A 24,802-nucleotide genomic window follows, 5' to 3' on the forward strand; every position below is an offset into this window, starting at 1 on the left:
CAGATAACACTTGATTCGGGAGTGTCAGCACTTTAAAACCTAATATGTATTTCTTCACAAGTCTGTCATTGCCTTTACATTGCATTGTCTTCCTCTTTATTAGCATAATTACTTTTCTACTGGAGAACACTGTTCCCATTCCTATGGCATATGAGGTTACCATCTAACTATGGTGTTTGGTTGCAAACAGAAGCTTTCTATGAGGGAGGGAGGGAGTGAGTGAGAGAGAAAGTTGTGTGTGTGTGTGTGTGTGTGTGTGTGTGTGTGTGTGTGTGTGTGTGTGTGTGTGTGTGTGTGTGTGTGTGTGTGTGTGTGTGTGTGTGTGTGTGTGTGTGTGTGTGTGTGTGTGTGTGTGTGTGTGTGTGTGTGTGTGTGTGTGTGTGTGTGTGTGTGTGTGTGTGTGTGTGTGTGTGAGAGAGAGAGGCGGAGGGTTTTAGAGAACAGAGGAGGGGACAACTCTGATCTCAGTACCTGAGGAAAGCCACTCCAAGGACACTGGAGTCACACAGCATACAGACTGGGTCCAGACAGAGGAATTCCACTGCCACTGTGACACAAACCAATGTCACAACAACCTTCATAAGCTGATTATAGTGCATCTGATTTAAAAAAGGTACTGTTTGACTGAATTATTCATTTGAGGATTTTAGACTGTTCTGCATGCATCTTCTGAAGATAGACTTATATAGTGCATTTAAAACGGCTAATACCAAATTACAGCTTTGAGTAAGAATGATAGATCTTATGCTTTGTGTGATTTGTTGGGTGAACTGTAAAAGATGTGTCATGGGCCAGATATAGACCAAAGCAAATGCATACAGACCAGTCATAGGCTTGTTTGTTTTGTTTTGTTTTGTTTATTGTTTGAAATATTGTGAGATGAGAATATGGATAGTCTCTAACTCATGGTTACCCAGTGTATCTATTAAATAGAATCTTGTTAACTAAAGCAAGTGGAGCTCCCTTTGCAATGCGGCCTGTACTCTCTGTTTATATTCTCATGCCCATCCTAGGCTAGAGCACATGCTTAACCGGCCGCTATATCTGGTGGTTAACCTTTGTCCTACTTGGCTACTGTCCCTGACTCCCTGTCATATGACATGGAAAAAGAAAGCCAAGCTTACCTTGTCCCCCTGGCTCTAACAGAGACACATTTATGATCTGCAAACACTCATTTTTGGAATTTAAAAAGACCAATGTACAGTACTGTGAAATATTCTAAATGTATAACCTCTATAGTGTGTGTTTTTGTGTACCTTGAAAACCAGCTTCAGTAACAAAATACAGCAATGAAACGGAACAAAATCAAGGCTGACATAAACAATTCCACCAATTCAGTTGTCAAAATTGGCTATGGACCACTGTCCTCTGCTACATTATTTGTATTTGAGATTTTAACACTATCTTTTTAACTGTTACTATAGTGGTATAGACCATAATCCAATATATAGGCTATACTGCAATACTATAAAAGAGATCATTAATACTAGGAGCAGTAAAATACTTTTCTAGGCCCGGTTGCAAACTATTTATTTAACTCTTGTTTTATTGTCAGTTGTGTTTCTAGTATTATGGCATCATATACATGAAAATTAGTGACATTGAATTAGTTATAAAAATATTTTGAAACCAGCAACCAAGCTAGACAAAAAAGAGAGACTAAATAGTCCACCAAATTATCACAGATAAGAAGTTAAAGTTAAACATTTAGAGAATGAAGTAACTGTGTAAAAATACCAAAAGCAAGGAAGGGGCTGGATTGGGGGTGGGGGTCTGCAATGTTTGCCTTTGGCATAGTTAATGTTTAATACTTTATTTATTTTTCATCTAATTTATTTATTTTTAATTTTTAGGTCATAAGCATCTTTTCATAATTATGTGTTATTTATTCCATACTATCTAATTCCCATAGTCTTGCAGCCAGTAGTCATATGTTGGTTGTTGGATTGGGTTTAAGCACATTTATTGTGATGCCTTTTATAGCGGCTGTGAGCATTATTTGAGAACTATAGATTTAACAGTTTAAGTCCACACTAATTATCCATAATGTATAAATGATCAGGGTCAGGACAACTATGCCTTTTCGTAGAAGATAAGATACATACTCTCTCCCCATGCCTTCAGCCTGGTGGAGACAATTATTATTAGTCGATTAATTCTTTGCTGCAGTTATATTCAAGCCAATGTAGCAGGTAAACTGCTGTGAGATTATATTGTTGGCGTAATTGTAAATGGATCAAATATTGTTATTGTTGTGGTCAGGAGCTACCGAAGGAAGGTCCTTAGAGATGGCGGAGGCGCACCAGGCGGTGGGCTTCCAGTTCACCGTACGTCCAGATGGCCTGGACATTAAACTGAGCCAAGAGGTCATCAAAAACATCTATCTGTCAGGGGTGACAGCGTGGAGGAAAAGAGCTATACAGTTTAAGGTAAAAGACTGTACAGTGGTTCTCAAAGTGGGATCCAGGGACACTCATGGGTTCAGGGGGTACCCAGCAAAGGTATTGTTTTTTTGGGGGGGCTTTCCTGCCTTTATTGATAGGACACAGTGAAGGGAGAGAGACTGGGAATGACATACAGCAAAGCCAGTATATACCTTACATTACTTGATTACTCCTAGTTACACTACTCGTTACACAAGATCTTTCTTTATGATCTTTAATACCAGGTTGTTGAACAAGTGAAGGAATAAAACAAAATGTGTAGTGCGTTGCCGACGCACCTTTTCAGCTCACAGTAACGTTGCATACTGTTCAACTCATCTCCTTACTAAGGAGATGACAACTAAGGAGTCCTTAGTTGTGTGCATTATCCAACGCAACACTGCTGAAAGCCTAGTTACCTAGTTACACCCCAACTCTGACCCTTACAGGTCCGAAATGATAAGGTTTGAGAACCTCTCCTGTACTGTATGGTAGCATTTGCTTCTTTTTGTAAATTAAAATATACATAGCGTAATGCTACATACACGAGAATAATAGCACTATGTAAATAAACTGCAGCAGTATATTCAAAAGGAAAATAAACAGCAAAAGGTGCAGATGTGTACAGTAGCCTACATAAGGTGCAGGCCATTGTGCTAAAACAGTCTTACGTGCAGGTGAGACAAGACGTTTGACAAAGTTGTATGACTCAATAATGTCTACATGAGATTTCAGGGTGAATTAGTCTATCCTCCTTAAATCCCCTAGATCATAGAGCATTTTGACAGTTTTGCAGGGACTGAATGCAAATTGAATGGCAGTGAAGCAGGCCTGTTTGGAGAGTGACATCACTGTTCCCCCCCTCTTTAGAATGGCGTATTAACTGGTGTGTACCCTGCCAGCCCGTCCAGCTGGTTGATTGTTGTCATCGCTATCATGAGCACCTTGTACGTCCGCATAGACCCCTCTCTGGGCTTGATCGACAGCATCACGGAGAACCTACCACAGAGGTCAGAAACCTTACCGCATATGACTGTTGTCTAGCAGAAACCGCCAATCTTTATATTATAACTTCTTTATTCTTCTTCTTATTTTTTTGGTAAATTAATACCATGCTTGACTAAGAGACTGTGTAAAACATTATAATGTGAAGTAGGGCTGCAGGATATGGACAACATTTCATATCTCTGTATTTATACAAATTATTGCGATATAAAATATTGCGATACCGTTACATTTTTAAGTGTTGCAAGATTGCAAAGAGTGAAAAAACTGCATAATAAGTCAATATCAACGACATATCGAAATATCAACAACATATCATTGCGATACCGTTGCCTTTTTCCGATACTGATATGGTGCATGTTCATACCTCGATAACGATACGATAACGATGTATTGTGCAGCCTTAATGTGAAGTGCTATATCTTACTGTATTTTTTGATACTGTACTGACAGTGTAAAGATTGTAACAGCTTGTGCCTTCTTCTGAACAGAGACTGCATGTCAGTGCAGACCCGGACCGTCTTGAGTGCCATCCTGTTTGCCACTGCTCTCTGGCTGTTCCTCATCTACCTCCTGAGATACACTCTCAAAGCCCTGCTCTCCTACCATGGGTGGATGTTTGAATCCCATGGAAAGATGAACCCCTCTACTAAAGTGTGGCTGGTGCGTCCGTCCATTTACGTGTTTATTTTTCTTTAGTATGTTACTGTGATCTGTCTGGGAACTCATTAGCAACGCACAGAAGTCCAGACGAAATTAGTCCCACTCCCTGGAGAAAAGAGAGATTCATGAATGAAATTCAAACACATGAACATGACATAAACATAAATAATGTTCAGCAACAATTGGTACTGTTTGGTGATGCCATTCATTGCAAAATGGTCTCTTTATGTATGATATATGGATTAAACTGTGAATAAAAATAGGTTTTTCTTTATTTATTATGTTTTATACTACTGTAGCTTTGTCATTATCTGTTTCCAGAACTTGGTGAAGATGTTCTCGGGGCGCAGACCACTCCTCTACAGCTTCCAGGCTTCCTTGCCACGGCTCCCTGTGCCTAGTGTGGATGACACCATCCTCAGGGTGAGGCTGGGACACTGACAATCTTCAGATTGTCTGGATTGATTGACCTTAAATGACTAAAATACATTGAGAGTACAATCATAATTATATCTCTATCGTTATGATTTACAGATAACCACAGTCCAATGTTCTGACATAACATGGCCCTGTCTCTTTCCAACAGTACCTTGAGTCGGTCCGTCCGCTGCTTGACAATGAACAGTACAATCAAATGGAGATTTTGGCCAATAACTTTAAAGATTCCATAGCGCCCCGACTTCAGAGATACCTCCTCCTCAAATCCTGGTGGACAGCAAATTATGTATGTATTCCTTAAGGAATGGTTCAGAATTGGCAAATAATTCCTGTGGAACCATTTGACCTCATGTATTTCTTATCCTAGGTGAGCGACTGGTGGGAGGAGTACATCTACCTCAGAGGCAGGAGTCCTATAATGGTCAACAGTAACTTCTACGTCATGGTAAGAGAGTACACTGAAGTTGTTTTCATTGCTTCGTTATCTTGAAGAAGTGCTGAGTGAAAAATTGTAAAATGTATAATGAATGAAACGTGATCATGCTTTATGCAGGTTACGTTATATCCTTTAAGCATGCTTGCATGCAGGTTAGGTTACATTACTGTATATCTGTTGGATTTGCTAATGCTCATGCGATTTGCAAGGGTCCATTTAGCATAGGATATCTAATTATCCAATGCCCATAAAGAGCAGATTATATATCAATTGGATCAGAGCAGACATGCACGTTGCTCTGTAAAAGCTTATATTTAGAAATTGGAATCGATCCCAAAAGATATACATTTAGATACAGCCAGAATAGTGAAAAACTTGTGTATTATGTTGATTTGTCTGCGGCGTGTGTGAAGGACCTCTTGTACATGAGCCCAACACACAGGCAGGCTGCGCGGGCAGGGAATGTGGTCCACGCCATGCTGCAGTACAGACGCAAGCTGGAGCGAGGAGAGCACGAGCCTGTGAGTGTCTCCGTTATTTTACCTTTTGTTTGTGAACCATTCCATTTCCTACACTCCCTGCATCTTCGTATAGTCCCTTGACACGTCTGTTAAGTACTCCTAATTATGTTCTTGCTCATTCCCTCTGTACTCTTCCGTACATCAACAAAAGAAAAAAGAATGAAAGATGAAAAATAAAAAAGGCCATTACTGCAGAAAAAGTAACAAACTATAATATGAAGAACAGCCAAACATTTTGAAAATAGCACAGGTTCAGGCATTAACTTGTGAGCTTGTAGATTGGCTCACAATATTAACTGAGTCAAACTAAATGTAGGGGGGAAAAGGTTGAGAACCACAGCTTGGACTCATGAATAACATGTCTCTCTTTGTCCTTCCCAGCTGCGGGCCTTGGGCATCGTTCCTATGTGTTCCAATCAGATGGAGAGGATGTTCAACACTACGCGTTTGCCTGGGGTTGAGACAGGTATATCATCAAAGCAACTTTAAACTTACAGTTCAACCAGTCTGCACTGTTAAAAAATATCAGTGTTCATTTAATTCAGTGTTAAATGTACATATGTAACCAAATGGACCGCTGGTTACATGTGTAAAGTTGGATAAATTACTGGTAATACAGAATGTGACTGTTTGTGTTCTAATGGGAGGGTGAGTGTGTGACTGTGTGTGGGTGAGTGGGTGGGTGGGTGAGTGAATGCTAGTCCATTACACCTACAGTATGATATTTTTCCTTTTTTCCTGCCCTTTCTCTATACTTTTCCAACAAGTCTTTAACTGATGAGTTGTTTTGTACTTTCTCTCACATTCAGACATTGTGCAGCACCTTACAGACCGGAAGCACTTGGTAGTCTACCACAAGGGCCGGTTCTTCCAGGTGTGGCTGTACACTGGGGGACGCCATCTCAAGCCCAGTGAGCTCGAGATGCAGTTCCAGAGGATCCTCAATGACACCACAGAACCCCAGCCGGGAGAACTGAAACTGGCTGCCCTGACTGCAGGGAACAGGTACTGTAGCTGAACATCAAGTGTTTGTTTTAGTTTGAATTAGTGGATACAGATAAAGCCTCTCCACCTTGTTAGTTAACTATAATAATAATAACAATAACTCTAATTTGAACTCTGCTCTAACACACACACACACACACACACACACACACACACACACACACACACACACACACACACACACACACACACACACACACACACACACACTAGGGATGGGTCTGATTAATCGATTACCGTATATTTATTTTATAAAAATACAATCTGTTGCAAAGGCTATATTGTCCCACTCCGTGCCCAAAGTAACTACTTTTTGGAGGACATTTTGTTAGCCTATTGCAGGTGACTTGAATGCTATATGGTGCAATGTTGAGTACAGGGCTACAGGTCTACCAAAGTGTACCTGCATTATTGGTATTGATGGTAATGGTATCTGTTAGCATTACAACATTTATGTGGATGAATAACAACATAGATTTGTTTTTCCACAAGTGATGGTTTATATGGTTTCTTTTTTGATGGTTTATTAAAAAATAAATTTAAACGCAGCCCCCCTGGTTGACTATCGATTAATCGTTAATATTGAATTATAGTAATTGTGTGACACTTTTACACGCACGCACGCACGCACGCACGCATGCACGCACACACACACACACACACACACACACACACACACACACACACACACACACACACACACACACACACACACACACACACGGGATAGTCAAACCGTCATTGTGCTCTCTTTCCCAGAATCCCTTGGGCCCGGGCTCGTATGAGGTACTTCGGCCATGGAGTGAACAGAGTGTCTCTAGACGCTGTCGAGTCAGCTGCCTTCTTCCTGACGCTGGATGACGAGGCACAGGGTTATGACCCCGAGAGGACCGCTTCACTGGACAGTTACGCCAAATCCCTGCTGCATGGGAAATGCTACGACAGGTATAGGCAGGACTGTTCATGTTTTTAGCCGTGGTGCCAAAAGTGCTCACATTTAGATTTGTTACTTAACCCTAGTAGATATTGGATGGAGCCCGCACACCGCAGGTACAAGAAAGACGTTCTTTATTGAGAATTCTGACAACGTTTCGATCTATTTGATCTTCATCAGGTCATCGCTTTACTTAACCCTAGAACACTAACATCCAACTCAAACCATCACTAAGCCTGGATATATTTTACCTGATTCTTTTCCATAAAAGATATTTCTCATCAAAATATATTAAAGTACGGCCTACAGCAATACATGGCAATTTGAGGTACTCTTCTTAATACTATTATATAAACAAAACTCAAAATCTATAACATATGGGGGCAAAATCGGTGAAGATTTGGGGTATTACTTAAAAACAAATTCCTAAAAATAAAACGTAATTTGGTCCACCCATTCCTGGGACATGTGAGAATGGTCCAGTGAAAAAAAAGAAAGAAAGAGAAGCCCATTGTGGGTGTATGGGATTTACTTTTCCCCACATATCCCAATATCACTAAACCCAGGTGAAATTCACCCGAACACCTGCGCCTCAAAAGGTATTGAGTAGATGTGCATAGTTATTTTACACCACTGGTGTGGTGCTGTTTCAATAATGAACTTATTTCCTTTTCTCAGGTGGTTTGACAAGTCTTTCAATTTGATCTCTTACACCAATGGCAAAATGGGTGTGAACGCAGAACATTCCTGGGCAGACGCACCGATCATAGGACACATGTGGGAGGTATACAAATACCCTGTGAAGTATTTGAAATCAGTCTTGTCCAAAGTATGTCATTAATCAGTCATTCTGAACCATCATTGCCCCTATCTGTGTTTATGTAGTATGTGCTTGCAACAGACTGTTTCCATCTTGGCTACACTGAGGAGGGACACTGCAAAGGGGACTCGAACAAGCAGGGCCTGCCTTACCCCACTCGGTTACAGTGGCAAATTCCAAAAGAAGTACGACATTAAAACCACATAGTGTATATAATAAAATGTCATCATAGAGATAAAGGGTTTATGGTCTAACCTCAGTTGTTACCAGCAGGGTATTGGTTAAAAAAATAAAAATAGGCTGCCTTCAACAATGTATTGAAAATGTTTTTTCCTCCCTCTTAGTGCCAAGAAATCACTGAGAGTTCATACCGGTTTGCCAAGAACATTGCTGATGACGTGGACTTCCACGGCTGTCTATTTACAGAGTTTGGGAAAGGTCTGATTAAGAAGAGTAGAACCAGCCCTGATGCCTTTATTCAGCTGGCTCTGCAGCTGGCCCAGTTCAGGGTAGGTCCGGGGTTTTCAAAGTCTGCAGATCAGGGGGGGTAGAGTTCCGGGTGGTCCCCAGCAAAATGAGTTAACCCATTAACACCTGAGACGACTCTACAAATGCCTTCTAAATCAGTAGTTCTCACACTTTCAAGATTTTTTCTAAAATGTGCAAAAATAGCACTGCAGAGAATTGGTCGCATTTATTTCACAATGCATTAATTGTTTATCACTGTTGTCTTCCTCCGTATCAATATAGTGTTGCTGTTGGAGTTAGATTTTCAGGAAATAGAACGTTCCGATGGTTCCGATGTAGTTATTACTTAGTCACAACTCACAAACTATTGTTGTTGATACTTTCATTGGTTAAATATAAGGGTCGCATCACTATTTTGGTTAAGTGAAAATACCAAATCTACAAGCTCACTACTGTATCTGAACTAAACAAGTGTAAATGTGTTCTTACTGTAGGACCAGGGAGTGTTCTGTCTGACGTACGAGTCGTCCATGACACGCATGTTCCGAGATGGTCGCACAGAGACTGTGCGTTCCTGCACCTCTGAAGCTGTGGCCTTTGCTAGAGCCATGGACGAGCAGGGGGCAACAGTAAGTGCGCACGCACGCACACACACACACACACACACACACACACACACACACACACACACACACACACACACACACACACACACACACACACACACACAATTTGTCAATAAAGGGAACCACAATAGAAGACCAGAGATCACTTACTTAAGCATACTATCCAATGTCAGATTTGAGTGCTAGCCGTTTGTCACGTGACTATCATGGTGACCTCACTGTCTCTACTGGGACTCGGTCACCAGGATTCAGAGGTCTGGGTCTGCCCGTCAACTCCATGGACTCTGGTCTCCTCAGCTGAGGTTTGCCCTGCATCCGTACGGAGGGTGAATCTGTTTGCTGTGACATAAGCGTGACTCACTAAGGCCTGTATGTCCAGTGATAAGAGTTTGTTGTTTTTTGTTCTGTTCTGTGATCAGACTGCCCAGAGACTTAACCTGTTCCGCCAAGCAGCAGATAAGCATCAGAACATGTACAGGCTGGCCATGACCGGCTCTGGTATCGACCGCCATCTCTTCTGTCTCTATTTCTTGTCCAAATATCTGGGTGTCGACTCCCCGTTTCTTAAAAAGGTCAGTGGCAGTGTGGGTCATTCCAGGGTTATATAGAGGTGTCCTGTGCATTTTAGATATCACGAAAATCATACTGTCTTTCTTCCTGGCTGTCTTCACTCTTCCTGGCTGTCTTCACTCTTCCATATCTGACTGTATCTCTTTCTCTCCCTTTATATTATTATTATTATATACTATAAACTATATATTATATATATACCGACGATTATATTTTTGTAATTTTCATAATGTTGTTGATGTCTGAGGTGGGTGGGTCTTTCAGTACTTTCATGATGCTCAGTGACATCATAGAAGGTTTGCTTCCCTGCCCACATCCCTGTTTTTTGGTGTTCGCGGGAATTTCACCCGTGTTTAGTGATAAAGTGATAGTGGTTCAATTATAATCAATAAACAATAAAATAATCATCAATTGTACAGTACTGTATATACAGTACACCCTTGCTGCCAGTAGAGGGCAGGGGAATTCCACATGATTGCTAGCTCACTTTATACACAAAGTAAGCGACTGTTATGCATTACGTTTATTATCACTCAGGCTTTGTCTTTGACAAGGTTATCCAACCCATCTCCAATTTATTATTATCATAATAACCAACCATAGCCTTATTTTTGTCCCCTTTCCCCTACTACAATACTAATCTCATCCTTGTTCTGCAGGTTCTTTCGGAGCCCTGGAAGTTGTCCACCAGCCAAACACCTCAGCAGCAACTCAACTTGGTTGACCTCAACAAATTCCCAAACTATGTAGGCGCTGGTGGGGGGTTCGGCCCGGTGAGTTTGAGTACAAAATTAAGCTTCATAGGATTAAAGTCTTAAATTATAAAACTCTATGGGTGATGTATCGTACAGTACAATGAAAAGGGACAATGGCACCTCTCTGCCCCCAGGTGGCCGATGATGGTTATGGCGTATCTTATATCATTATTGGAGAGAACCTCATCACATTCCACATCTCCAGCAAGTTCTCTTGCCCTGAAACAGTAAGAACACCAAACACAAACTTTAAAAAATATAATAAGAAACTAATAAATATGAATAATGGGACTATAGTTAAAACATTGTTCTCAATTTCTGTTGCATACTTGTGGTCAATTTCTCTTCCCTGTTCTTCCCTCCAGGACTCATTCCGCTTTGGTCAGAATATTCGAAAGGCCATGTTGGATATCCAAGCACTTTTTATGCCTGGAACCAACAAAAAGGAGCAGCAGGCTAATGGCAAGAAAGAAGAGTAACAGCTAGCTATCAGTGGATGGATAAACCTAGACCTTTGCACGTCTTTAGCATGATTACTGTATAAAGTAATGTTCCAGGACTGTTGTTGACTTCAGATAGTTTGGTCAAGATTTTCTGATGGGTCACAAAAACACCTCAAAGGTGGTGAACATTACCAAATGTCAACATTGCGCAACAATTGCAGTTTTTCTTGCATTCGTTGTAATTTTGATATGAAATAACTTTGAAAAGTGGACTTTTTAGGTCTTTGTCAATATGTGCATATGTAAACATGTAAATATCCTCGAAGCATTCAGTACTGTATATGTTCGGAAATTTGAGTGCTTTATTACATAGTATAGTATAGTATTTATTAATTAGCTGTTCAGTTCAGTTTGAGTCTGATGCACCAAATAAAAGATGCTGCTTGCTAAAGCAAGAAGAAATACATTAATTAATCATCACTCATTATTCTTATATCAAACAAGAAAGAAACCTTGTGTGCCATTGTTATACACATCTGAACAATGCACACAAGTTTGGTGTCACAAACAAAACACACAAACAAAACTCATCCACTGTAAGAGAAAGCAGCTTTATTTATTGTCGACCTTTTGACATTTACAAAGGTTCTGCAAGTGGTACATGATCTGTATCATCCCATCATTTAGATATAAATGTAACTGGCTGTCAATTGGGATCTTCGTAGGTAGGGCCTAATTTATACTTTTTCATACAACTGTCACAAGTTGAAAATCTGTTCTGCCAGTTACATGGTCGTATGACAAAGAATACATTTGCTTGCTTACCATCAGATTCTTACAGCCTCTGGGACCAAGAGAACAGAACAGAGAAGAAAAAAGGTTTCCCATTGCAAACAATTCTTATGTGCTAAAGCACATTGGGCCTGCATCAATTGTTTTATATGGAATCAAATTATCAATTATTAAGTACATATATCTATTTGACTGATTTATTAGTTCGGGATGGACTATACAAAATAGTTCAAAGTGAAAAAAAAAGAAAGAAAAGAAACCCATTCTGGTCAATTTTCAAAGTGTTACAAGGCATCGGTTACAGCAATGAACTAAAACTAGGCTTTAGAACTGTACAAAGTGATGGATAAACAAAAATGCCATCACATTTGCTTGATGACAGCATTTGTTTTTTAAAAGCACCAAAGAGGCAAGACAGTGAAGACACACCAGACTTCTTCAGATTCAAATCGAATCAACAGTATCAGATTATCATATTTCTAACCTGAAGCTGCCTGCTAAACTTTTTTTTTCTTTTTTTCAGTTAACAAAAAAAAGAGGGGGAAAAAAAAGAAAATACAACAGACGCAAAAGGCAGATGGGTTTGGATGCATGTTCTTTTGCTTACCAATTGTTATCTTGTGTTATAATCTGAGTCCGTTGAGTGACGACATGCCCTTAAGGTCACTGTCGGGGTATGTCATTACATTTGGATACACACCAACTCAAGTCTTCTGTATACATACTGTATGTGTATATGTTTAAACACTCTGGGATGGTTGTCTAGTTGTATGTGTCTAAAGAAACACCCAGCAGAGGTCTGAGGGGGTCCGGTGTACGATGCGGTGGAGGAAAGATTAGGACGTTGCACCGGGGGTTGGGTTGACATTTTGAGTGGCAGCTTGCGGTGCCACCTCTATGATTCGCGGCTTGTCAATGATGCGGGCCGTGCGGTTCCCCTTCTCCACGATACCGATGATCCACGCCTGGTGGCCCTCGCCATATTTGGGAGATTTGATTTCAGCGCAGAAGCGGGCAGCCTGTTCCCGAGGCAGACAGATAAGCAGGCCCCCTACAAAAAAGATGCAGAGTAGAGATGGGTCAGTGGCAATGTCTTATGGGACAGAATATCACCCTGACAGTTAATTCACAAACACACACCTGATGTTTCGGGGCAGGTGCCATGCATGAGTCCAAACATGTTCCCACATGCCTTGGACACAGCAGCCATCTTGGCAAGGACCGGAAGGTTGTGGATGACGAATGACACCTCGCTTCGCTGTTGATGCGCAAGTGTCTGCGCATGGCCCAGGATTCCAAACCCTGTGATGTCTGTGGCTGCATGCGCATTGAAGGTGTGCATGAGACCGGCCGCTAGGATAGGGAAAGAAAACGTTACAAAGGCAGGTTTTCCAATGACCTAGCTGTTTTTGAGTATATAATACTATGGTGTTTTCTGAGGAGAGTAATGTGACAAGAAATGAGTTCATATAACATTTCTCTCCCCAATTCTACTGAAACTGCAACTCCCGTCTCCATGAACCACTTTTTGCAGAAGTTATTGTATTATTTAAAGTCCTACTTATTATTGTAGGCCTGAAGCATCAGGGCCTTCTTTCACAAGTTGTGATGCATTGCGAACTTGGAGAACCACTGTCAGCTGTTCTTATCAATGGCTTGAAAAGTGGTGATAACAGAATGACACATGCAAGTATCTACAGTAACAATATATAGTCACAATACCAACTTTGATGTACTATAACTATTGCTTTGTTTTAAAAAACAAAGTGTTCTTAAAAAATATTTTGTTTTTTCATTTCCTGGAAAAATGAACATTTTGTTTGTTAGCCGGACAGCAAAGATTTTCTTAATGGTCTTGCCTGACTTCTTTGCATGCGATACCAGTTACTTGGTAAATGGAGACCGACTGAGATTAACCTGCCTATACTGTATAATATCCATATTTTGAAACATAAGGAAACCAAACATCTATCACTCTAGTGCTACACCACTGCTAAATTGTTGGATTTTAAGATAGTGTATATCTGCACGTACCTGTCCTATTGAGTCGAGACATGTTCATCATGGCCTCATGGTAGGCAAGCTCTACATCTTCTTGGGTTACAACCAACTTGATCTTATTCCACTTATCTGGCTGAGAGACAAATCGCAGTGGGACTCGTTAGAAACACAAAAACATTGATACTTTGAAGACTGCACCATCTGAGGCCAAGTACAGTAGACAGACTTACAATATCCAACCACTGGTGCACTGCTACTGCCACCTGAGTCCCCAATGGCTTGGTCAACACCAACACATCCCCTGGCACTGCATTGTCTGGCCTAGGATCAGGTCACATAGCGGTTCAGCATTACGTTTGTTAAACCAAACTGATTGCAAAAAACGTGAATTAAAGTTAGGAGCTTTTCAGTGAAAACGCCCTACATGATGAATTCGTTGGGTTGGCAGACCGTCGTAGCCACTCCGCCCATCACAACCCAGGGGTTGAGCACAGTCTGGCCTCCTGTTACAGATGTGCCGGCCTCCTCTGACGCATCTTTGAAGCCCTGAATGACCAGTGGCATGACTTTGTCCCTCTCCTGCAAGGGACACCACACCGTACAGGGAGAGAACCAAGGAGTTAGAACTGACGCACGAATATAAAGAATTGAACAAACACTTATTGTTACAGAAAATATCACTTACCCTACATTTAATAGGTATATTATTTAAATAGCGTATTATGTTAAATAAACACTCCTTTTACTTATCATAGTCTGATTATGGTTATTATAATCTCCATGACACTTGTGTGGGTTACTCACAGATGTTATAGTGGATCCAAAATATTTAGTTTACCTTCTCTGACATTTTGTTACTGACTCCCAGCAGCATCAGCATGTTATCACATTCTGTCACTCCCATGGCATACAGGTCACTTAGAACATTGGCACAAGCTATTCGGCCCTATGAAAGAAGAGGAGAATTAGGGAAGCGAAGGACTGTGATACCCTGAGTATCACCGTTATAACTGAGTGCAATTGAGACCACCAGCTGCACACACATCAATGACAGTAGCTTCATACCATCATGTAGGGGTCATCCACAATGGGATAAATGTAGTCTGTTGTCTGGACCAATGAAAGGCCTCCATGTCTGAGGGGGATAACACAGGTGTCCATACCAATACCTGAAAACAAAAATAAGTATAAAGAAATGGCATTTCTAGTCATATTTTGCAGAACCTGTGTGTGTGTTTGTGTGTGTGTCACCGTCTGTGTGTTTTGGACATACCCAGCCGGGGCATAACTGCTCCAAGGAATTGTTCATCCTCTTGGAAGTGGTTCTCCTGTAGGGATTCTAGCAGCTTCTGCAACACCTCTTGTGGCACCTGCAGTCAAGACAAACTCTTGTTTACATTTTGACATCCTTCCTGTTAACATGTCAGACTATTAGTATAACCCAGGAGTCTTCAACGTTTTTCAGGCCAATGACCCTGTATCGGAGAGAGATGAAGCAGGGTTCAATTCAATGGTTGATTGCAACTACATGCATCTACTCGCAACCATTTGGTTGCATTGCAAGGAGTTGCAATGCAACCATTGGTGTGGAGTACAATGCAAGTACAAGAACTGCCCCAGTGTCCGATCAGCAAAAAATAAAAATCACACCAGTGTGAAGTGAGGGGCACTCTTATCATCGTACATCATCTCATTCATTCAGAATTTACGTCCTCACCTTCGTCTTCAATGTTTGTTACGCAATGTTTGTGTTTACACAAACTCAAAATTGTCCATTCATTGTCAATGGCATTTAATGTTTGTTAGGACAAAGTTTGTGTTTACACACACACACACACACACACAGTGACACACACACAGCCCCTCAAAAAAAGGGGCGAGCGTGTTTTGGGGTGAGCCTTCCGGTTACCCTCCCGGACCCCCTGTTGAAGACCCCTGGTATAACCTGCTGTGCAGGGAGAGTACTCCAGCAGTGAGGCGACACACCCACCTTGCAGCCCGTTCCCTTGAGCTCAGCGAAGCGTGTGAGTCTGAAGCTCTTGTCTAGCTCATAGCTCTCAGGGTTAAATGACTCCCTCACAGACATGGCTGGATAAACACTGGGTCTTCACCACTAGAGCAGGAACAATGACCAATGCACAGAAGAGGAGGGGTAAGAACTTAGAAGACATACCTGGAAATGCTGCCTAAAAGTGGAAAAGCTAATGGGCCATGCAAACTGTGAAAGAATATGAACACATTCAAAAATAATTGTAGTAACTATTAAAGTAATAGTACCACACTATTTCCAATGTATTATTACCCAGTATTATTAAGTCCCATAATAACTGAGTAACTTTTGGGTTCATATTTAGTACTTTATATAGTACTACTAGCACTGGTGATGAATGTGTGCAATAAGATATATAGTATACCGGTTTATATACAGTATAATAGTGGCTGAACCTTCATTCAGGCCAGAGTAACAGATTTCCGATCCACAACATAATATAAAACATACGCCAATAACGATGTTAATTTAAATAGACATACTTGGCAATGTGAACAAGATATAACAAATATAACCGCATGCATAACAAGACAGGTGATGAAATCGTCTTGTTATTCAACTGATTTACTACTGGACGCAGGGCCTAGGATGAGAGGTTCGAGGGGCGTTCAAGATACCAAGAAGAATGCTGCAAACTTGCGAACAATAACATTTGCACCAAAATACCATGAAGCCAGTTTCCAGACGTTTCTAAAGCCTAACAATCGCCACGTGGACAGAAACACGTCACTCTACTGCATCTTATTGTTAGTTTTTTATTTTATATAAAAAAGGAACAATCGCAGTTGTCCTTTTTCGTGCGCTACTCCTGCTTGCTATGAAACGCTGATCGATGCGAGAATGATGATGATGAGCATAAAAGCAGCAGTTGCACGACACACACAGCATGCAGAGTACAGATCATTGATAACAAGTAAAGAATGTGCACTGTGAGCTGTGTGTTCACGGTGTGGCTGCAGAGCAGAACGGCGGCCCCGGTTTGTAACGTTTATAAGTCACAAAGTTGCAGCCAGGGGAGAGCAGTCTGAACAAAAATGTCGGCGGGGTAAAAAATTAACCCTTTCCTGCCCCGCGCCATGCGATGGTGTGCAACAACATAGTTCGTATGAATTAAAACACGCCTAAACGTACAACCCGTGTGATGTTTACGATCGTGTGTCACATTAAAGCCGTTTATAACGGTACTATGTGCCGATTTAGGACCAAAGCAGAGTTATATTCTTGCAACAATTCCCCTTTAAGTGCTCTCCCAGTTTATCTTACCAGTTTCACGTTTGCGGTGGATCCAGATCCTAGAAGAGCGGGGACGGTACCACAGTGCATTGTGGAGGAATCGGGAGTCCATGGAGAATGCCTGACGAAAACTACGACGATTCTATATTATATCTACGCGACTATGTTGATAATATCCTTTGTAGTAATTAGTATAAGCTGCAGCATTAATGTCTATACGTTTGATGACGTTGCAATTTGAAAAAATAAAGTATGTGTTTCTTGATACAAAGAGGGGAGTACAGAGATCTCAAAGGGTCCTTCGCCCGCACGCTGGTGGCTTAGACATCCCCTTTAATGAACTGTGAAGTCTGGCAATAAAAACTCTACAATGGAGTGTACCTTTAATTCAGTGTTTTCCCTCCAATTAGGCCCATAAGGCTAAAACGCAGATAGATTGCCAATGTATAAAACCTGGTTTAGACTGATCTACCTGCTTTGTGTACTTTTGATCACTAGGCATCTGTCTACATATATTTTTCAATAGTGTGACTAACAAATATCTGCCAAACCTTCTTGATTTCAGTGGCTGAAATGAATAATTTGGGAGCAGACAGCAGAGGTCACTGAATCCATGTTTAATGATGAGCACACAGCACAGTCAACTCTAAATACAAGTTCCACAGCAGGGGCAAAAATAAATCTATAGTATTTACAACAATAACAGTAATAGACTTTATTGTCACATGATCATCACAAGTTTACACCAGGTGTAAATGAGAATAATGATGAAAGTGAACAAATAAGAGTAAAAATATTTTAAATATAAAAAGAATGCATAAAGTAGGCTATAAAAATCTAAAGGTATAAAGGCACAAATTGTGATAGTAATGTGATATGGCATATACAGTGTTCTGAAACTATTTTGCTAAATCTAAAACTAAGTCATCTCTCTACTAAATCTAAAACTGAAATGTGCATATAGGCACAGGGAAAGTTATATGAAGGTATATCCAGAGATGGGCAAAATACATTGAAAATTTATTTTGATACAAAATACAAATACTGGGTCAAAAAATGTATCTAAATACAAAATACATCTTCCATCCCAGCGAAATACAAATTACAAAATACAGAAAAAGTATTTCAAATACGTATTTCAAATACATGTATTTCAAATACTGCCCATCTCTGATGGGCAAAATACATTGAAAATGTATTTTGATACAAAATACAAATACTGGGTCAAAAGATGTATCTAAATAAAAAATACATCTAATTTCTTCCATCCCAGCGAAATACAAATTACAAAATACAAAAAAGTATTTCAAATACGTATTTCAAATACATGTATTTCAAATACTGCCCATCTCTGGGTATATCTTTGTGCCATAATTTGTAAATGTTAAATGTCAAAGTTGACAAAAATATATTAATTACATTTATTTTCTGAATGTAATATGTGGAACCAAATCAGATGCTGCGCTATAAGACTATTCGCGTATATTACACCCACTGGAAAACTGGTAACTTAAAGGCACAATCCATAAGGCTGTTTTTTGCTAAATATACGAATGAATTGCCTAATGCCTCCTAATCAATGAACAATATTTGTGTTTATTATTTAGATTAGTTCCCAAGTCAGTGTGTAGGCCTACTGGGTGGAGGCAGAGAGAGAGACACACAGAGAGCATTTCATTTGGTAACTTGCTCATCATTTGGTTCACTTGTGTATTTCTTTTCCATACAACTACAATGCAGAGCAGTCACAGCTTTAATTTACAGTGGCAAATAAAATACATTAATTTAGAGGTGTAGGCTATAGGCTACTTGCAACAAAACTGCTGCAAAGCCATTGCGATGGCGATAGCGTGCATGTGAGGCAGTAAATAAGCCATCCAGTCCAAAGTGATGTTGCTCACCTTTAACTAGATGGTGTTATGTTGCCAAAACGATGGTGTCCACCCACGTTGGTGGGTGGACTGGCAATGAGGCAAGCTGCAGACCTCACTTAGTGCTGTGCTGAGTGTGAAAGCGATAACAGGGCAAGGCATTTGTGATGGAGAGGTCATATGGAACAGACATAACAGTGGATAAAATAAACATGTGGGTTCTCATATGGCAAAACCATCGGCCTGGTGGAGACAATAAAAAAAAATGAATATATTTTGAAAATATATTTTGAGGTCAAACGCATGGTGTGTGCAACTGCCCATTCATACTTGTGTGTGGTCTACTTTGATTGATTGATTGATTGAAATATTTATTAACAGTTTGCAGAATTTACAGTACATTTCAAGCACTGTTAACTGTGAGTGGACGACCCAATTAAGCATTACACTTGTTTACAACAGGGTCCACATTGTTCAATTCATCAAAACATTTAGAGACATACAAATAGACATTTCTATGTAGCTAAAGAACAGAACAGGAATTCATCATATAGGAAGCAAAAAGGGAAAAGATACATATACAGTGAGGGGAGATGGGGGGGGTGGGGGGATTCAGATTTTACAGAGGCCAGTTTCGAATTGCAGCCATCCGTAGGTGCCCTTTGAGAGCGGTTTTGAAGGAGTCAAGGGATTCACATGTCTTAATGTTGGTAGGGCGTTCCACATTTTGGTGGCATAGGAGCGAAAATAATTTAGTCCCTTGTTTGTGCCGAATCTACTGAAGGCATCTTCATTGTCCACAGCATCTGATCAGCCAAAAGAGAAAAGGGGTTTTACAAAGATGCATGTCAGCAGGAACTGTTCCATGATGACCAGTGATTGTTGTGGTTCACCTGTATATATTATGTATTAGGGCTGGGCAATTAACCGAAAATACTTTATATTGAAAAAACGATATTTAGAACCAATAACCGATTTACTGTATAACCGAATAGTCGAGAATAAACTATTTAACTAGTCAACTAGTCTGACTCTGAATGGTGGCGTACAAAATTTTATTTATTGAGCTTGTATATTTACTATATTTATATAATCGTATATTCGAGATCATGAAATAATTATGATATTGATTTGTAGTCATATCTCCCAGCCTTAATATTGTATACAGAAGTACATTATTCTTACTGTACCTCTTTTCAGTCTTCTCCTGGCAAGTTTAATCTGGTCTTGAAGGATCTGGACCCAGTCTCGAGGTCCAGGGAGCTTCTCTATTCTATGTGCAGTGCACTATTTCTCTGTAAACACTGGACACAGTGCATCAAGACTTTATTTTAACATCATCAAAATATGATGTCCAAAAAAACTTTTTTGCAGTGAATATTCATTCATATTTATTCATTCATATGAAACATAATTTGCTCCAGAAACAGTAGAAACCCACCAGTTTTCTAAACAGCAGGCTGCCAGAGCGTGTATAGTTGACCAGGATAGAGTCCAGCTGGGCCTTGGGGATAAACACATCATAGTCCTCTGCCAGACGCACCTCCAACTTAAAAGCAAACATACAGCAGTATTGTAAACTAGGAGTGGTGGGAGTGGGGCACATTTTGATGGGACAGTTTTGTCTTACATGATAAAACATTGCAGCTGCCTGTCAGGCTGTCACCCATGAAGCCAGATACTTCTTATTTAATCTTAGGGATGATGGTTATTGGTTAAGCTAGGTATCACTCCACCAAAGAGACTGTTTTCAACTCCAACAGACTCTTTCCAACTCCAACAGAGTGCAACAAAATATTTTTTGTCTGCCTTTATTGATGATAGATTGAAAGCAGGTCGACAGGAAATGGGGAGAGAGATGGAGGCAGCAAAGGTCGTTGGGAGTCAAACCCACGACATGCTGTCAGGCTGGATTACCAGCCTAGGTGGCTGGGCCCTGGTCAGGACATTACCAGCCTAGGTGCCTGGGCCCTGGTCAGGCTGGATTACCAGCCTAGGTGCCTGGGCCCTGGTCAGGACTAGGTGCCTGGGCCCTGGTCAGGACTTTTGTCGGACATCAATCGCCAACTGCCAACTGTTTGTCGGGCCCGACAGGCTAAGCCTGTCATTGGCCCTGGGCTGGTGAAAAGTGTTTTGGTGTGGATACGGAGACTCCAGTGTTGCCAGATTCTTTGAGTGAAACAAGTGAGCAGGTCTATGAAAACAATGCCCAGGTTTCACTACTTGAGCCCTATTACATCAGCTATTTTCAAAAAGAATCTTGAAAGCAAGCCCAAATAAGCAAAAATGTTTCATTGGCCGCCGGCCGACTGGTTTGTGCTGAACTTAAATGCTAGTTTGTTAACTTGCACCTTTATTTCAGCACAAACCAGTTGACCGATGAAAGATTGTTTTTGCGCAGTAGCCTGCAGCACTGGTTTTAAGGTCTGCTTGTTTTCCTGTAAAGTCGCTTGTAAATATTCATAGTTGCGGGTTGCTTTTTTAGGGGGATTATTTCAGTGTAGTTTCTTATTTGGGCTCACTTTCAAGATTCAGTTTAAAAATTGTTAATTTAATACTAGGGCTCAAGTGATGACATTGGTCGCTTCTTTTGGGCTTGTTTTCATAGACCTGGTTGCTTGTTTCAAAGAATCTGGCAACACCAGTGTCTATCTGCACCAAAACAAAACACTTTTCACCACAGGGCTAACGACGGGCCCCATAAAGGAACGTAGAAAGTAACACGCCTGGTGTATGTGTACAACTTTATTTCCTTTATTCCGAAGACAATTAAATGTAATGGTTTTCTTTGATGTATAAACTATTTTGACTTCTGTGTTTAAGTCTGGGCCTTCTTTGAACAAGTCCGGTTGGTGATTGACGTCCGACTAGAAGTAGCCTACCGACCCGTCAATAGTGCCATGCCGATGATAAGTTGTCGGCAGGAGACTATCCAACTCATTCTGCGGCCGACGTCGGTGAGAGCATACCTCTGAAGACTGAGACTGTCTTAGTTGGCTGGTGGAGCGAGGTGTATCACTGTCAGCAGCAGTTACTGGATTGTTCTGAGGACACAGTGTAGAAATCCCTAAAGAGATAGTTGGATAGGGTGTGGAAAAGTCTCTCTCTGTCTTGTGTTCCTCCGTTCTTCCAGATTCTAAGGGTGGTGAAGCTATAATTGGAGACTGTGGCATAGAGGAAACAGTAGCACTTCTACTTGATGTAGTAAGCAGCGTTGCTTTGAAGATCGGCCTCCTCTTGTGAGGCCGACAGCGTGGCGGGCATGGCGAGCCTGCCTTTTCTTACTTCTCCAGGGATGCTGCAATGAGAGTTTGTCAATTCAATATTACTCTCTTGCCGTGAATCACTTTCAATGTGTATTCACATACTGACCTTTCTGAGTCTGCATTATCCGCCTCATGGCACATAGTTCTTGCAAAATGGCCTGCAAAGTGCCCTTACAATTACACATACAGCAAGAGTATTCTGGTGCTGCAGAAGGGACTACTTCTGTGGGACAACAAGACAATAGTTCACAACTAACTGCTAAAACATACTGTAGGCTACTTAGTGTACTATAAACTCTGCATTCTAATGTGTTTTCTGCTATATATTTGTAAGTGTCGTTTTCACAGACAGTGGAGCACCATCTGAAGGGGACTTGAGCCAGGAGAGGTACCGCCGGAAGCTTAGGTGATCGAGTCGCCATGTCGAAGGTTGCAAAGTCACGTTCAGCCGACTCAGCGCCGTCCAAGTTATGTCAGATAGGGACAGAAAGATCATTGTCCATGCCGGGGCTCCATTTTCAAGCTCAATGCTTCCGCTCCCACTCCTTGATAAACCCTGCCAGTCTTATCGTTCAGAAGCCTCATCATGCCAGTGATTTGTCTCTTGATCTCCATGCTTTTGTCCCCTAACCAAACTGAATGGAGAGCTGTGAGATATTACATTATAGCCACTGAACATATGTAATTATGTAAAAAAAATCTTTACAAAGACAGTACCCACCATCAGGTATAGCAGCATGCATATTTACACTCTCCATTGGTATCTGAGCAACTGGAATTGAAGGAATTCCCCAAATATGTTGGCTCAAAATCTACATAACAAAAATACAGAATTTTCACTTAGTCAATATAATTCCATTATAGTTTAAATAAGAAAAGTAAACAGAATTTCCCAATAAACTACAGTGACTGGAATAAGAATTGCGTTATGTGTTCTCATAACCATAATACTCATTATTAATGAGCATTGTGGTTGTGGAGGCTGATGCTAGGGTAACAAGAAGACTCGCCACTTTTACCCCTTTTGGCGAGTTCTCTTGACGACTCGCCAAAAAGTGAAGCAAACTCGCCAGAATGTGACGAACACTCGCCGCGGGGCGACTCTTCTTCACATTCTGGCGAGTTCTTCACTTTCCGGGGCACTTTCAGCAGCTGCAGCCTCTGCTAGCTACTGTGCTAACGATGCTAAAGCAACAAAAATAACATCCATGCGCAAACCAAAACAAACCAGGGTTGCATACCAAGTGATCAATTGCATTCGAGGCTACGCCCCAGCACTATAATGTTGCATATTTGCATCTCGTTAGTCATAGCCTATTCTGTACTGTTGTAGTAGGCTAGCTATTCATTCAGTTTCTCAGAAGAAACGTGTGAGCTCAGATGATGCGATCCATGAAGCTTGTTGTTGTTACGTTGTTATTGTGAAGGCAAATGTTTCTGAATGTTCTCAGAGCCTGCATCTCCGCATGCTGGGGGTGGCTGATCTACAAGCTCACAACGTGTCCGGACGCCACGCGTTGTGAGCTTGTATATCAGCTATTTTCAGCACGGAACACATTGTACGGCGAAGAATAAATCAGGCATCACTGCGCTTCATTCACTGTGGAAGAGAGATGTCTTTTGTTGGCCGTTCGTGGCGATATTATGGACATTATCGACGCGATAATAACCAACTAAGCTATTGGAAGCACATGGCACATTTTGTTTAATCAAACAACAAGAAGTTCCCTCAGTGTTTGTGTTAGGAGTTGGGACCAGGGGGGCAGTCAGCCAGATATTTCGTGAAGCCTCATTTGAAATCGGTAGTTCATATAATGGCCTGTTGTGGCGCTGGACTGGACCCAAAAAGCCCCATAGCTCCATAGAGGCCCATGTATTTTGGCCCAACTTCACCTAGACTGTATTACCTTAATAAACATGGTCATGAATACTTTCTGCTTCCAGTCACTAGTTTAAAGTCTCATTTCTAATGTCATAATATTCTTTTTGGAAAATTATGGTCCCATTTATTTAAAAAATGACCATAAAGTCGCACATGTTCTGAGGGGCGTGGCTACCGGTTACAGTCTATGATCGGGATTCCCCTCCCACTCGAGTCAAAATAAAAACCAACGGAGAAGAAGGGGGGAAGTCCCGCCTCGTTGTCTGGGCCAGCCAATGGCCAGCTGGGCTAAAACGGATCTAGAAAGATGGCGACTTACAGTGCATTAGAATGCAAGGGATTTCAGGCTTCATTTTACGTTCATGTTAGACCCGGGGAACGCTTTGTCCATATTTTTTACAGTCTATGGTTGGGACAGTGTCTGCTGTCTGTCAGCGTGCATGATCATCATGCAGTAGCTAGATGCGCGCTCCAGTGACGGCTGAGAAAGATTCGTTAATTTGTGTCGGATAGGGACTTTGGTGGGTTTTCCGCTAAATATTAAGGCATGTTTAGGGTGTGTTTTAGTGCCGGGGATTTCGCCTGGAAGGCTCTATTGAA

The 24,802-nt window shown here is 41.1% G+C and overlaps 3 protein-coding genes across 3 annotated transcripts; 1 reads left to right on the forward strand and 2 right to left on the reverse strand.

Moving 5' to 3' along the window:
- Positions 1–418: 418 nt before the first annotated feature.
- On the forward strand, positions 419–11,573 carry cpt1b (carnitine palmitoyltransferase 1B (muscle)). Its single transcript, XM_083763838.1, has 19 exons — positions 419–613; positions 2,263–2,429; positions 3,294–3,433; positions 3,920–4,091; positions 4,413–4,514; positions 4,678–4,815; positions 4,897–4,974; positions 5,379–5,486; positions 5,868–5,952; positions 6,296–6,491; positions 7,251–7,436; positions 8,104–8,209; positions 8,311–8,430; positions 8,590–8,754; positions 9,208–9,342; positions 9,759–9,911; positions 10,569–10,682; positions 10,799–10,891; positions 11,030–11,573. Exons 2-19 carry the CDS (start codon positions 2,289–2,291, stop codon positions 11,141–11,143), a joined length of 2,346 nt encoding a protein of 781 aa, XP_083619964.1. The 5' UTR covers positions 419–613; positions 2,263–2,288; the 3' UTR covers positions 11,144–11,573.
- Positions 11,574–11,728: 155 nt separating this feature from the next.
- On the reverse strand, positions 11,729–17,259 carry sephs1 (selenophosphate synthetase 1). The gene is made up of 10 exons (XM_083763839.1): positions 17,214–17,259; positions 15,891–16,013; positions 15,174–15,270; positions 14,966–15,069; positions 14,739–14,846; positions 14,325–14,479; positions 14,131–14,221; positions 13,934–14,033; positions 13,040–13,252; positions 11,729–12,950 (listed from the first exon to the last, which is right to left on the reverse strand). Exons 2-10 carry the CDS (start codon positions 15,984–15,986, stop codon positions 12,736–12,738), a joined length of 1,179 nt encoding a protein of 392 aa, XP_083619965.1. The 5' UTR covers positions 15,987–16,013; positions 17,214–17,259; the 3' UTR covers positions 11,729–12,735.
- bend7 (BEN domain containing 7) lies at positions 16,502–22,950 on the reverse strand (the record flags this gene model as incomplete). The annotated part of the gene is given in 8 exon segments (XM_083762725.1): positions 16,502–16,533; positions 20,245–20,341; positions 20,345–20,358; positions 20,465–20,603; positions 22,024–22,190; positions 22,427–22,543; positions 22,681–22,721; positions 22,826–22,950. Coding segments are annotated over 8 exon segments (717 nt in total). The 5' UTR covers positions 22,936–22,950.
- Positions 22,951–24,802: the final 1,852 nt, after the last annotated feature.

This window comes from Protomyctophum parallelum (genome assembly GCF_964188405.1).
Source record: "Protomyctophum parallelum genome assembly, chromosome: 4".
Taxonomy (NCBI): domain Eukaryota; kingdom Metazoa; phylum Chordata; class Actinopteri; order Myctophiformes; family Myctophidae; genus Protomyctophum; species Protomyctophum parallelum.

What these genes read in the sequence shown, in the direction of transcription:
- cpt1b (XM_083763838.1), top strand. Translation starts at nt 2,289, where the DNA reads ATGGCGGAGGCGCACCAGGCGGTGGGCTTCCAGTTCACCGTACGTCCA. An exon ending in TCATAGGACACATGTGGGAG is followed by an intron (nt 8,210 to 8,310) that starts GTATACAAATAC and finishes GTGTTTATGTAG; the next exon opens with TATGTGCTTGCAACAGACTG. An exon ending in ACTCCCCGTTTCTTAAAAAG is followed by an intron (nt 9,912 to 10,568) that starts GTCAGTGGCAGT and finishes CTTGTTCTGCAG; the next exon opens with GTTCTTTCGGAGCCCTGGAA.
- sephs1 (XM_083763839.1), bottom strand. Translation starts at nt 15,986, where the DNA reads ATGTCTGTGAGGGAGTCATTTAACCCTGAGAGCTATGAGCTAGACAAG. An exon ending in TGGATGACCCCTACATGATG is followed by an intron (nt 14,847 to 14,965) that starts GTATGAAGCTAC and finishes CTTCTTTCATAG; the next exon opens with GGCCGAATAGCTTGTGCCAA. An exon ending in CACCTGCCCCGAAACATCAG is followed by an intron (nt 12,951 to 13,039) that starts GTGTGTGTTTGT and finishes TCTTTTTTGTAG; the next exon opens with GGGGCCTGCTTATCTGTCTG.